The sequence below is a fragment of the Garra rufa genome, chromosome 2 (assembly GCF_049309525.1).
Source record: "Garra rufa chromosome 2, GarRuf1.0, whole genome shotgun sequence".
NCBI lineage: Eukaryota > Metazoa > Chordata > Actinopteri > Cypriniformes > Cyprinidae > Garra > Garra rufa.
In genome coordinates, this window is record NC_133362.1 from 5,012,953 (window position 1) to 5,027,380 (window position 14,428).

General features: G+C 37.5%; 1 protein-coding gene across 1 annotated transcript; it reads left to right on the top strand.

Moving 5' to 3' along the window:
* The first annotated feature begins 2,205 nt into the window (after positions 1-2,205).
* LOC141325815 (nidogen-1-like) lies at positions 2,206-12,833 on the top strand. The gene is made up of 8 exons (XM_073834545.1): positions 2,206-2,406; positions 4,892-5,200; positions 5,585-5,781; positions 7,381-7,559; positions 7,652-7,786; positions 8,491-8,736; positions 8,918-9,100; positions 11,852-12,833. Exons 1-8 carry the CDS (start codon positions 2,206-2,208, stop codon positions 12,061-12,063), a joined length of 1,662 nt encoding a protein of 553 aa, XP_073690646.1. The 3' UTR covers positions 12,064-12,833.
* Positions 12,834-14,428: the final 1,595 nt, after the last annotated feature.

Genomic DNA, 14,428 nt, shown 5'->3' on the forward strand with positions numbered 1-14,428 from the left:
TCGAAAAAGAGCAGTTGGATTTTATGAAAGATTGTATAAAAGTGAACTTGTGCATGAACAAACTGCTAATGTCTTCCTTGAGAATTTGCCTCAGTTATCTGAGGTAGTGTTGTCACGATACTGGAATTTCTAACTTCGATACGATACCTTGAAAAATATCGATATTCGATACTATTTTCGATACCACAGAGAAAAAAACTACCACACTATTAAGGAGGAAAATTTCTTTTTTAATTTAAAAATATATTCTAGAACATGATGATGAGGTATATGCATATGTACTGCTACAGCCCTGTTCAGCTTCTTAACTTCATTTGAGTTTGAGCTTCATACTTTATTTGATGTTCAAATAACTGTGTAGGTCGTAAAATGTTTTTGTTTCTTTTTAGACCACACTTTTAAAATTAACTTAACTATCTAACTAATCTTAGAAATTAAGTTAATGGTAAAAGATATTTGTTAAAATTAATTTGTTACGTGATCCGAGCTGCCCAAAACATAAGAATTCAAGCTAATAGAGTAATGGCTTGCCCTGTGAGGCGCTTTGAGATCCGTTTGCGTCCTCAGCATGAAAGTTTACGGTCATATCCTTATCTGTAAATGTCACAAATTCACACAAGTATTTCCATTTATGCCTAAAAGTCCATTCTGGCAGTCTGTGTTTCGTTTAAATCTTTACTGAATGAGCATGTCAGACTGGAACACAGAACACAGACCGGGAGACAATTAATACTCAGTGTAAGCGCAAAGACATTTATGTCAGTCGTTGAATGTTAAATTCAGATTTAAATACAACATGTAGTGCACGCATTTATGAAGAGTAGGAACTGTATGGCTGTGATGGTGGCAGATTTTTTTTTTTTTTTACCACCACCGGTGGTGCGGTGTTATTTATAAATAAATGAGGCTCCAACATTATTCACAAACTTGCGTGTATAGAATTTCCTTTGGTGAACAAGCAGCCTACAAAACGCTAAAACAAATCAACGAAATAATAGAGTTAAATAAGAAAGTAGCCTTAATAAGAGTTAAATGGGCTAATAAACATTCGTTGCAAAAAACAACAACAACCTCAACAGCTCATAAGAATTACTGGCCCGGGTTCTTTTTCTCTTCCCCATTGCACAGCTGCTGTCTTTAATAGCAAAGTAATTACATTTATTTTCGTTTCTTTAGTTTATAAAGTTAATTTAGAAACATATTTGGAACATGTTTTATTTGTGAAATTCAAGTTTTTGTTTTTTTAAGTAACGACAAAGCGGCCAGCGGAAGAGAGATAAATTTAGCCTTCTCAAGTCATCACGATTTAAATTAAAATCCTTAGAAAACAAAAGAAGAAAAAAACTGAAAGCATATCACAATTAGTTTAATCGTTTAACTTAGATAAATGTGTACAAATAGGCGCATATCTAATTGTTTGTGCAGAAAGTGAAAGCTTTGCAGGACGCCACGTGAAACTTTATTTTTGCTCATAAATGTAAAAGTAATACATTTACTTTAAATTATTACTTCACTACTGTAAAACGAAATAATTCAAATCGAAAACAAAACTCTTTTATTAGCTATAGGCCTAATCCATAAAGATGCATTTAGGCTTTAAAAACGTGTCCAGTGAGCAGATCTTTGCGACACTGACTCAGAAAATACTAGTTTATTAATAAATCATTTGAATATCACCTTACTTTTCCCCCGCCACATTCATGGTAATTACTTTAGCTGGGGCGTTGCGGCCAGTTTAATCTTACTGCGTGCATCTGAAGGCGGAACTCTGCTGAAGGCACTTGCGCTCGCTGATGCTGCTGCTGTTGGCGGGACACTAAACAGTGTGGTTTTTTGATAGCACTGCTCTGTAGCAACTCTTACATATTGGCTGGCTTGTGTAATTCAGGCTTTCCATGTTCATTTGTTACATATCCGAAATATTTCATGATAGCACTCCTGCTGTGTTCTTTATCAAACAAAGCCGCCTTTCTGTTCGCTTCACTTGAATGAGACAAGACCTCTGCGGTCACGTGTGGTGTAGAAGTGAAAGTGACATCTCGGTTAGTATCGATACTTCGGGAAATTAGTATTGGTATCGTTCAGATATTTCAGTATCGATATTTATCGAAATATCGATATTTTTGACAACACTAATCTGAGGAGGCTAATGCTGAGCTCAGCAAATCTCTAACTCTGGAGGATTTGGAAAGAGCTCTTCAGAGCATGGAATGTGGGAAAGCACCTGGAGTTGACGGATTGTCAGTGGACTTTTATAAGTCTTTTTGGCCGGACGTAGGTCCGGATCTATTAGAGGTGCTTAAGGAAAGCCTGGCCTATGGGCGGCTACCCACAAGTTGCCGTAGAGCGATCCTCACTTTGTTGCCAAAAAAGGGAGACCTAAATGATATCAAAAACTGGAGACCAGTCAGTTTGTTGTGCAATGACTACAAATTGCTTTCTAAAGTTTTGGCAAATAGATTAGCGAAAGTTTTGGAGCAGGTGATCCATCCTGACCAGACCTATTGTGCACCTGGGAGACGAATTTTTGATAATATATCTTTTATTAGGGATGTTTTGGACCTTGGTAAAAGTCTGAATATAGACATTGGTCTTCTGTCACTCGATCAGGAAAAAGCTTTTGATCGTGTTGAGCGTAAGTATTTATGGGATGTTCTAGAGGCGTTTGGTTTTAGTTCCAATTTTATTTCAATGGTTAAGGTTTTGTACAGTGACGTTGAGAGTATTTTGAAAGTTAATGGTGACTTATGTGCTCCTTTTAAGGTTTTTAGAGGTGTAAGGCAAGGTTGTGCCTTGTCAGGTATGCTCTATGCGTTGGCAATTGAACCTCTTTTAAATAAATTAAGAATGGATTTGTATGGTTTGCACATTCCAAAATGTCCAAGTGTTTTTAAATTATCAGCATATGCCGATGATATTGTTATTTTAATTAGTTGTCAGAATGTTGTTGACTTGTTGTTAAAATTGCTAAAAGATTTCAGAGTGTTCTCATCTACTAGAGTAAACTGGTCTAAGAGTGAAGCCATTTTGGTTGGCACATGGGTAAGTGGAGAACCAAACCTCCCAGATGGTTTAGTTTGGACTAGGGATGGTTTCAAGTATCTTGGAGTGTTTCTAGGTAATGAAGTGGTTGTACAAAAAAACTTTGAAGGAGTTATTGAAAAAATAAAGGGTCGCCTTGAAAAATGGGATTTTTTGCTTCCAAAGATGTCATATAGGGGCCGTATATTGATTATTAATAACTTGCTAGCATCCTCTCTGTGGCATCGGTTAATGTGTGTTGATCCTCCTTCAAACTTCCTATTTAAAATTCAGTCAATTCTGATTGATTTTTTTTGGGATAAACTGCATTGGATTCCAAAGGATGTTTTGTATTTGCCCAAGGAAGAGGGTGGTCATGGACTTATGCATCTGCAGAGCAGAACAGCAGCTTTTCGGCTGCAGTTTGTACAGAGACTTCTGAGTGGGCAAGTGGACTCCAACTGGAGATCTATAGCATTCATGGTTCTGCAGTCTTTTGGAGGCCTAGGTTTGGACAAACCTTTGTTTTGGCTGAATCCTAAAAAGATGGATGTATCCAAGCTTCCAATTTTCTATCGTAATGTTTTTAAAGTCTGGACTTTGTTCACTGTGCAAAGACCCTGCAGCATAAGTTCCTTACACTGGTTGCTACAAGAGCCTTTAGTCTGTGGTTCACGCATGGACATATCTGGTGCAGGCCCCTTTCCTGCACTCAATGGAATTCTCCTGTCTTCTGAAGTAACAACTCTTGGATGTTTATTACAGTCAGCAGGAAAAGACTTTAAAAATGTTGACTCAGTTGCTGGTCGTTTAGGCTTTCATTCAAAACGGACAGTTGCTAAACTTCTTGAGCAATGGAGAACCTCTCTCACAACAGGAGAAATCAAGTTGCTGGATGACTACAATGAGGGATTAATTGTTCCGAACTGTGATGATCCATTCCCTGCTTTGTCACTATCTCTCAATGTAGAAGGTTGTCAAGGTGTTTTTTTGCAATGTAAAGATGTGGCACTAACTGGCTTAGAGCCAGCTCCTGGGAAAGATTTATATAAGATCTGTGTTAAATCTTTGAACAAAGTGGATACTCCCTGGCGTGATATTTTACAGTTGGAGGAGGGGGGAGTACCCTCAATGGAGAGTGTTGTACAAGTCACCATTAACAAAAAAACTTGGGGACCTGCAGTGGAGAATATTGCATGGTGCAATTGCAGTTAATGCATTCATTTCAGTTTTAAATCCTGCTGTTGATCATGATTGTCCATTCTGTCTGCAGAGAGAAACTGTATTTCATGCTTTTATGCAATGTTCTAGACTTGAGCCTTTGTTTACTGCTTTACAAAAATTTTTTTCGTGTTTTGGTGTGACTTTTTCTACTAAGATTTTTATTTGTGGTGTCAAATACACTCAGAGGAAACGTTTTAGAAGTCAACTTTTGAACTTTTTATTAGGTCAAGCTAAAATGGCTGTCTACATTACTAGGAAACACAAAATTGAACGAAAAGTGAGTTACAGTTTATTGGCAGTTTTTTTTAATTCAGTAAAATCTAGAATAGTTATTGATTTTCGTTATTATAAAGCTATGGATGATCTTACTACTTTTGACTTGGTTTGGTGCTATGGTGGAGCTTTGTGTAAGGTTTTCGAAAACAATTTGGTCTTTGCCCCTATTTTTGTCTGAGTTTTGGGTTGTTCTTTTTTATGCTTTTTCTGATTGGGTTGTTTGGATAAATGTGTTTATGTTTTTGTAATAAAGGTTTGTTGAAATCTCAATCTCTCTCTCTCTCTCACACACTCTATCTCTCTCTCTCTCTCTCTCTCTCTCTCTCTCTCTCTCTCTCTCTCACACACACACTCTCTCTCTCACATTTAGATCAACACCAATGGATTTGTTGCCCTGGAGAAGCCAACAGAAGAAACCGAGTATCTGGGGAACATGCCGGCCAGTTTTGGGATGATCGCTGCTCTGCAGGGCGACCTGGACACCAGCGACGGTGTAGGAAAGGTGTTTTTTCGCCAGGACTCCTGTCCGGCTCTTTTACAACAGGCGGCCGAACACATCAACAGAGCTTTTCCAGAGGATGACGTTGTGAACCCCGTCCACGCTGTGGTGGTCACATGGGTGGATGTGGCGTCCCATCATTCTGAAAGCAGAGGAAACGGACTGGAGCACAAGGAAGAAGTAATGGTTCAGTTTATTTGTGAGCCATTCACATATGTACACTCAGCTACATATTTTCAACTGGCAGATCTTTTTGACTTCTTTTAATATAAAAGTTAACTGGAGAAATGAGCCCCAGTGTTATTTTAGTGTAATTGACAGATTGTTTTAGTCATGTATTTTATACTTGTTTTGATTTTTGTAAATTTACTGTATGTCTAAATAGTTTTATAGTTTAATATTATTTCAGTTTTAGTTTTTTTTTTTTTTTCAATCAAAGCACCTAACTTCTAATGGCTATGTCATTGCAGATTTCTGCATGTGTGAATTATAAGATTGATGAATTTAACCGATTGGATAAAATACAGATAAATAGTTAATAAATCATCTTCTTTATCCATATAGCGAAATACGTTCCAGCTGGTCATTGTTTCACTGGAGACTATGTCCTATGCGATTTTTCTCTACCCGAGAGAGACGATGCAGTTCCAGAGCACCGGACGCAACTACACAATGCACGCTGGATTCAGTAAAGGACAGAAGCAAGAACTGTACAATCACATCACAGATGACACTGAGGCGTCTGTCAAGAACTTAGCAGAGTAAGTCTGGTTGCTGTTTGTGCTTGCCTTAAATGGTTAGTTCTTTTCTGTGAATCTAAAAAATAGACATTCTGAAGAAGCTTCATGCGGTTCTAATCATAAAAGTAGTCCATACTATGGCTGTATGTAGAATGAGATTTAAGAGCTGCAAGAGAGGAGAGTTTCAGCTAATAACATGTAGTCTTCACATTAACTTCTTTTTAACTTGCTTTATAAGACTTGAGTCTTACCTTGTACACTTGAATCTCTTGTGCTGCAAAAAAAATTCTTCCACTGTATTTTTGTCTTTTTAGTCAAGTCAAACTTTATTCATAGGGCACAGGTTTTACCTAACCATAGTTGATACAAAATTCTTTATAGTAAAAACATTTTAAAAAAAATGAATTTAAAGGGGTCATATGATGTGGTTTCTTGTTTTCCTTGGTCTTTGGAGTGTTACAAGCTGTTTGTTTCTAGAAAAGATCTGTAAAGTTGCAAAGCTTAAAGTCTCAAACCCAAAGAGATATTTATTATAGAAGTTAAGACTCAGCCACACCTCCCTAAAACGGCTCGTTCAAACACGCCCCTACTTGTTCACGTCACTGCGTGGGTCGATTTGCATAACACCGCCCATATGTATATGGAAAGAAAGGCGGCGTACTTTTTTGTCGGCTGTTGTTGTGGCCGCCATGTTTTGCAGATGCAGTGTGTTTCATTGCAAAAACAAAAGTACTTTGATTAGCTTTCCAATTGAGGACACAACTAGAAATCAGTGGTTAAGTTATATTTACCACAATATTCGCACAACATTTCCTTCACACTCTTGAGGTATTCAGCCAATCACAACGCACCGGATAGCTGTTCAATCAGAGAACACCTCGCTTTTCATCAACGATGAGTTTTGTAAAAATCAAAGCGTTTCAGAAAGGCGGGGCAGAGAGGCGCGACAATAATGTACAGTATGTGGCACATAATATGTTTTTTGAACCTCAAACTACACAAACATATTGCATTACACCAAATACACAAAATAATGCTATATATAAAGTCTTTGATGAAGCCTATTTTGCCTTAGGTTAAAAAAAAATGAATAGTGGATATAACGCTGAAATATCATCATCACAATAATTGACCAAGAGTGCTTGTTGTGTGAACCGCTCCGTTGTTTAGAAGCACAGCTCACTTTTTGCTGCACCACCTGATGAAATTCAACACATGATAGATGCACCATCTGAAGCAAAACAAACAAAACATTCTTTCAAATTTCATTCTTTCGCCATGGGATGAAAACAGACAATTCTTCTTTTATGGAGTTTTCACTACTATTTATAAGCAGCACTACTTTTAGAGAGTGCTTATTATAAATAAATTATAAATTTGCTCCAAAATTCCAGATAAACCACATTTTTTTAAGTTTGTAATCAAAGACGAAACAAAACCTTTTTGTTTTGCAGTTTCAGCTATCTTTATTGAGTCTTGTTACTTTTTGTAATGATTTTTTTTTAAATTTGTCTTTGTGAAGAAAAGATTAATGGAGAAATTGAAACTTTTATTCATATTTATGTTCGGTTTGGAGCAACAAATGAATGTCAATGACCATGTTTTGGATATCTTTTCTAGGAAGACTAACTCCGGAATGCGTGGCGTGTGGCTGTTTAAAATTGGAGCATTACCTGACTTTACAGGCATCAGTCCTGGCAAGGTGCCAGATTTACCTTTGGATTCGAACCAGGATAGCAATACAGGAAACCACATCCATCAACACCCGGTGTGTCCTCACAGCCAGCATGAAACCGACGGTCAGCATTAATGGCTTATTTACTAGAATAATGAACATTTTTACTTTTCTAGACCCAAAATGATCTCTATTTGTCTTGTTCTTTGCACACAGTATTTACATGTAACTCTGGTGAATGTGGTGGACAGAAATGCTCCAAATTTGGTGAATGCAGGGATTATCCGAGAGGATGCTGCTGCCAGTGTAAACCTGGATACTACGGCAATGGGGTTCAGTGTGCACCTGATGGTAATGCCTCTCTCTAATGGACTTATTATTGGTTCCATTTCTGTTATTAAAGTGTTTTCACATGATCGGTTATGATCATTGACAGCAGGGATTAAAATACATTTATTACTGCATAATCACAGGTGCATGTTTCTCTGATGTCAGTTAATAGTCACATGGCATGCAGATAAACTAAATATTGGTTCCACTTTATATTAGTTGGCCTTACCAACTATGTAATTACGTTTAAATTAATCATTTGATACAATCCATTAATTGTGTTTAGTTTTTTATTTGTGCTTATGTTTAAAAAAAAAACTGCATGTAATCACATCTGTAATTAAATTCTGTAATTACATTTTTAATTGCACTGTTCAGTCATCCCTTACAGCTTAATTCATCCTTAAACCTACCCATACCACCAAACCTTTACCTGTATCCACTTAAATAGCAAAAAAAGTGTTTTGCAAAACAATATGAATACAAGTACATAGTAGTTGAGGCCACCTAATATAATGTGGGACCAAATTATTTATTTTAGTTCTAAAGTTTTATGTTTTTTTTATCAGTTTTTTTTTTTTTTTAATAAACAGCAGTTACACATTTTATTTTATTATTATTATTATTATTTACTTTTATGCAAATAAATAAACTGTGCAGGGTTCAGTGTATCCGAGTGCTAAGAAAAGCCATAGTCAATGGTATCTAAATGGTATCTTTCGCAGGTATTCCTCAGAGCATTAAAGTGAGAGGCAATGTATCCGTGGGAAACTCGTCGGTGCCTGTTGATTTTGCCAGTAATGATCTCCACTCATATGTGATGGTAAATGATAGAACAGCAAATGTGGACATCATTGGCTTTCCACCGATCGTCGGCTCCTCTCTGCAGCCGCTTTCGTCTGTCGGAGAAATCATTGGCTGGATGTTTGCACTTCAGCAGCTGGTCTTTAGTAATGGCTTCAACATCACCGGTGAGATTCTCTAAGATTTCTGAGAAAGCTGATAATCAAAATGTTGATTTAAAAAAATAGTAACTGTGTGATCCTAAAATAACGGTACAGTGATGCTTTGGTTTGAGTTGTTTGCTGTGCAGCGATACAGTATGTTTGATGGAAATCTAGCCTCATACTCCCTCTTCCACCTGTCTGTCAGGCGGGGTGTCCCGACGTCAGGTCGACGTGACCTTCCTGCCAGGTGGGGAACGATTGACCCTCTCTCAGGAGTTCAAAGACATTGATGAGAATGACCATCCGATAGTTGACATCAGACTTAAAGGAATGATTCCTGAGGGAGCCACTGTCCCCTACAAAGAGATCTACAAGTACAGCACCAACTGTGAGTCAAACAACCACAACTACAGGAGTATGCATGACAAAACAATGAGCAGGCATAGAGACAGAGCGACACACAACATAAACTGAAAACCACGCCCTCCAAAGGGGTGACAAACCAACGCTCTCCATTGACTTTGTATTGTGGGAAGCTGCCTCCTTGTCATTTCTGAATTAGAACAAAAATCGGAACAATGTCAAAAAGCTGCCATGTGACAAGGTGTACAGTACGCAAGCTAATAAACACAGAACTACATTTTTATAACCTGTCGACCTAAAACGAGTGTTTAAGAACACAAGTAGAGCACAACATGTTGTATTACTCTGACAGTACCATGTCAAAGGATTATTTCCCCACCCTGAAAGGAGGAGATATATTGAGAAACTAAATTTTATTGGTCTCTGTCAGTGCACCTTTTCCTTACCTTCCTTTTGTTGGAGAAATGATCCAACTAAATGGCCCAATATGAAATACCCTGACATCCACAACTATTTGTGTCTGTAAACATTTGTTTTTTGAGTCGACAGCTTTTAAAAACGTAGTTCTGTGTTCTTGAGTTTGTTGTACACCTCGTCTCATAGCAGCTTTTTGACATTGTTCTGTTTTTTGTTATAAGTCAGAAATGACAAGGAGTCCGCTTCCCGCAATACAAAGTCAATGGAGAGCGTTGGATTGTTTCCCCCCTGGTGTGGGCATGGCCTAAATGCGCTCAGTCTCTATGATAAACCAATCATGAGCATGCATGATAAAACAGTAATGAGTATGCATAATAAAAGAGACATGAGTATGGCATAAACTTTGCAAACAAAGAATTAAAAATGGGGTTGTCCATGTTTGATGCAGCTGCATTTTCAGTAGCATAGCACCAGTGTTGGGCAGTAGCTACTAGTTTAACTACATTTCTCAGTTGTGTGGTGATAACATCACTGTTTTCTGAATCGAATAGCTTTTCAGTAGCAAAGCTCTTTTTTTGATCAAGTAATGCGGTAGCGTCAACAAAAGCTACTGTTATTTTCCCATATTACGTCTAGTGAGAGCAGGTCATTTAACAGAATAGAAAATGGTGTTGTGTATGTGTGTTAGCACTGAGGATTGATCAGCAACCTAAAAAATGTGATTACAAAAGAGAAAACCCAATACAAAACTTGAGTTAAAGATCACATAATAAAACAAAACATTCGTTAGCCTACAAACATAACATAACATAATGCCATAGGAGAGTCAAGTGGGCTTGCCATAGGACTCTTGACCTTCTTGCAGCCCGCGAGCTTGATTTGGAAACGGCCGGTGGCTCATGACTGAGGATAAGCACGGTTCTTGAAGCTGAGTGCAGAGGAGGGGAGGCAGACAACACACAACAAGAAGCAGGAAAAATGGGAAAAACAGAGCTAAGACAGAAAGAACATGTGACAAGGTCGGTGTAAAACTTTAGTTTTCAAGTCTTTATTTGCAGGATCCACTTGGAAGGGTTGGTGCACACATGCTTAAGAGTGTAATGTGCAATTTGTTTTGAAGTGGGAGGTGCATTGAGATCATACGATTTGAGCAGCCTGGTGTTGGCAAGTTTTCAGGATTTTGTTCTTTCCATAAAGCCAATGCCATCATGACTTTGCTATAAGAGCAGGAATGTAATGCAATGTCTCAGCCGAGGTTCAAGGTCAACTATTTAGTTGAATTCACATTTGTTTGTATAGTTTTTTTCATGATACAATGAAAGTTTTGACATTGCATTTTGATAGTTTATCAGTGGTGAATATGTCAAGGTGATATCCATATGGCAGAAATATACAGTTGTAGGACAGTGAAAATCATATATAGTTAGTTGATGACAGATTCAAACAGAAACAGTTTATTTATAAAGCACCTTAAAAGATACAGAGTATACCAAAGTCTTTCAAAAGGATACAATAAAATGCAAAGTAATAGATAATAAAGAAAGAAAGAAAGAAAGAAAGAAACTATTATAAATGCATTTAATTATCACAGAAGAGCAAAAGCCTCATCAAACAAAAATCTCAAGACATGTTTACAAAGGTAGATGATCTGATAGATAATAACTCAGAGATCTCTGTAAACAATGAAAATTCATGAGCTCAGAAACATGGTTTGATGCCAATCCGTGTAGGGCTTTAAAGGTATACAAAAGCACCTTACATTTTATCCTAAAATGAGCAGGAATGAGTGTAAAGAGGCCAGAATAGGAGATATATAATCCCTCTTTTTTGTGTTTGTCCCTCAGCAAAGACTGACTTAGACCCAGGTAAAAAGCATTGCAATAATCAAGACATGAAGAAATAAAAACATGAATCACTTTCTCCAAATCACAGAATTTGCCATCAAGATGTAGCCAAAATACTTTTGCATGTTTTAGCATAGTGGTATATCTTTTATATCATGAGATTTGGTCCAAAAAAAAAAAAAAATATATATATATATATATATATATATATATATATATATATATATAAAAAGACGGAGCACAATTAACTTAATAACCTGTAAATTGATGAAAAAGTGTTGCAATTAATTTAGAAATATAGTTAAACTACTAGTGTCACTACCTATAGCATCACTACTGCCCATCATTGTTGGTTACAAATTCTTCTTTTATTTTCTTTTGTGTTCAGTAGAAAACAACAATCCATACAGGTTTACAATGACTGAATGTTGAGTAAATGACTTTTCATTTTTGGGGAACTATCTTTTTAAGTCTTATCATATAACTTATTAATATAACATAGTGTCTCTTGTCAGGGATCACCTCTTCATCAAGACGTATGGAGTATGAGATCATTCTACTGGACCGTTTCAACCGAAGAAGAAGCTACAAATTCAGGGAGACCATCACGTTTCAAGGTTGCCAGCACGACAAAGCCATCGGAGCCGTGCCGTCCACACAGAGGCGCAGAGGTCTCGTGTCCGTCGAGTACGATGGAATCAAACTGCTCTTGCAGTTTTTCTTTTAAATTGTATGATTTAAAGGGGTCATCGGATGCCCATTTTCCACAAGTTCATATGATTCTTTAGGGTCTTACTGAAAAGTTTATAATATACTTTGGTTAAAAAAATCACAATATTAGTGAAAAAAACACCCTTTTACCTTGTCAAATTGGATTATTACCTTGGATTACGAGCCATAATGTTTACTTTAGAAACTTTTAGCCGCGTTTAGCTGCATTTAGCCGCGTTTAACAGCGAAACTTGCCAACAAGCACATTATTAAGAAAGGCCATTTGCAAAGATGCCTAAAAAAACCTTATACTCTCTTCTGCTGTGGGTGAAGCTGCATCAGGAACAATTTGCACAAACATAGATGCATATGTAGATCGGGATCAGCGCTTTCCTTTTAAAAACTAAAGTAACGTTGTCCTCTGCATGTTCAGTGGCTCAGATGTCGGGAATAAATGACGACTGCTATGTTCATTATTACAACTAACAACAGAACATCTCAGTCACTCAATTAGAGTCTTCCTCTGCACCTGAGTCACACAATGGCGAACATATTGGGACTGTTTCAGCTCTGTGACGCTCATGTCAATCAACTGTGTCGTCACACCCACAAGAAGCTGAGAATGAGGGGATATTACTTTTAAAGATTAAAAAAATACCACTGGGTGTATTTTTATCATTGTAGGGTGGTTGTGTACACAAACTGCCAACTCATAACAATGTTCAAAACAATATGTAAAAGTTAATTTTGCATCCGATGACCCCTTTAACAAAAACATCATGATTATCAGTTCAGACTGAAAAAAGGTTATTACTCACTTTTTGTAAATATTTTTGCTATTGCAAGTTCTCAGAAGTCATTATATGCACTTTATTCCATGGAATGTCTGGATACTGGATTCTGATTGGCTGGCAGGTGTGCAGTAAAACCGTTTAATGCACAGGTAGTTCCAAGTCAGTTTAATCACCGTTCTATATTAATGCGCTGCTTTAATTGATGCACGCAAAAGCACAGAGAGAGAGAGAGAGAGAGAGAGGTTTGAGATCGCATTGTGCTGCTCACATACATAAACTTCTTGTCAGCGTTTGCCTGCGATCCTTATTAAAATAGCCTAGATATTAGATCGCTACATTATATTCCTCAGCAACGGGGCGGTAAAGATGCTGTTTTGTAATGAATTGTTGTTTGTAGAGAGAGACGCACAGCAGGCAGGCAGGTAACGTTAACGTTAACGTTACGCACACACACAACTGTCATCTCTCTTGCCTTCACACTCTCTCTTGGTCGATCGATAATCTACTGAAACAAATGCTATATTTCATTCAAATAAATGTGATCTTACCGGACTATTTAATCTCCGAGTCTGATTTGAAGCGGGCAGAATGCTAGAGCTGCGTGTCATAACTGACGAAAATAACCGTCTTTTTTATCCATTCAGTCAAATTTTGCGCTGCAAATATCAATCCTAGTTTTAATTTGTCTATAACCATGGAATAAGCGGGATAATCAACGGCTTGCCGTGCGTTAAAGGATTTAAAATGCACTTCGCGGAGGCAACCACCCTCCGCTTCGCGTCGGGCGGTTATTAGCCTCCACGTCGTGCATTTAAAATCCTTTAACGCACGGCAAACCGTTGATTATCCCTTACTTAATGTACTAATACTACTCAGTGAAGGGATGCCGTTAAACACTTGAATCTGGGTCTCCGGCATGGGAGGTGGGCACACTAACAAGGTGGCTAAACACTGCAGCTGTTAGCATCAGTCGCTAGTGCACTTCTTGAGATCGGGGCGTGAGGTTTACCTGCACAGCACCTACTGCTGGCCTCCGTTACTCACCCCCCTAAACCTCTCTCCCATCCGGGTCACGGCACCAATGTAACCCCTACACCTCCGCCATTTGAGGCGGGATCACTAACTTATTTTCTTATTCTTTTCTTTTCATTTTAGGGTTAAATATAATACATTGTAGACTTTATTGTGCCAATAAATTCTAATGATTAAGCAATTATGTGTATTCTTGCATTATTTTTCAAATTTATTTCATGAATTTGCTAGATATGAATCTCTTTCAATTCATGATTGTGAACTTGAATTGGCCAGACCCAACAGAAGTTGAATTGGAATGACAGGAAGAGAAATTAAAGATGTTCAACACAGTCATATAACAGAGGAATTTGATTGGTCCAAAACAACAACTGAAATACCCCAGATCAGATGATATCATATGTGTGTTGTTCAGGGTTTCCATCTCACTTCAAGTTGTTTAACTCCACTTTTTAAGATTTTACTTTTTTTTTTTTTTTTTTATATAATCAAGACTTGGTATTAAGAACATCCAGGGAAATTATGCATTCATCATGGTCTATAAAATGCAAGTAA

What these genes read in the sequence shown, in the direction of transcription:
- LOC141325815 (XM_073834545.1), top strand. Translation starts at nt 2,206, where the DNA reads ATGGAATGTGGGAAAGCACCTGGAGTTGACGGATTGTCAGTGGACTTT. An exon ending in TCTGTCAAGAACTTAGCAGA is followed by an intron (nt 5,782 to 7,380) that starts GTAAGTCTGGTT and finishes TATCTTTTCTAG; the next exon opens with GAAGACTAACTCCGGAATGC. An exon ending in TAATGGCTTCAACATCACCG is followed by an intron (nt 8,737 to 8,917) that starts GTGAGATTCTCT and finishes CCTGTCTGTCAG; the next exon opens with GCGGGGTGTCCCGACGTCAG.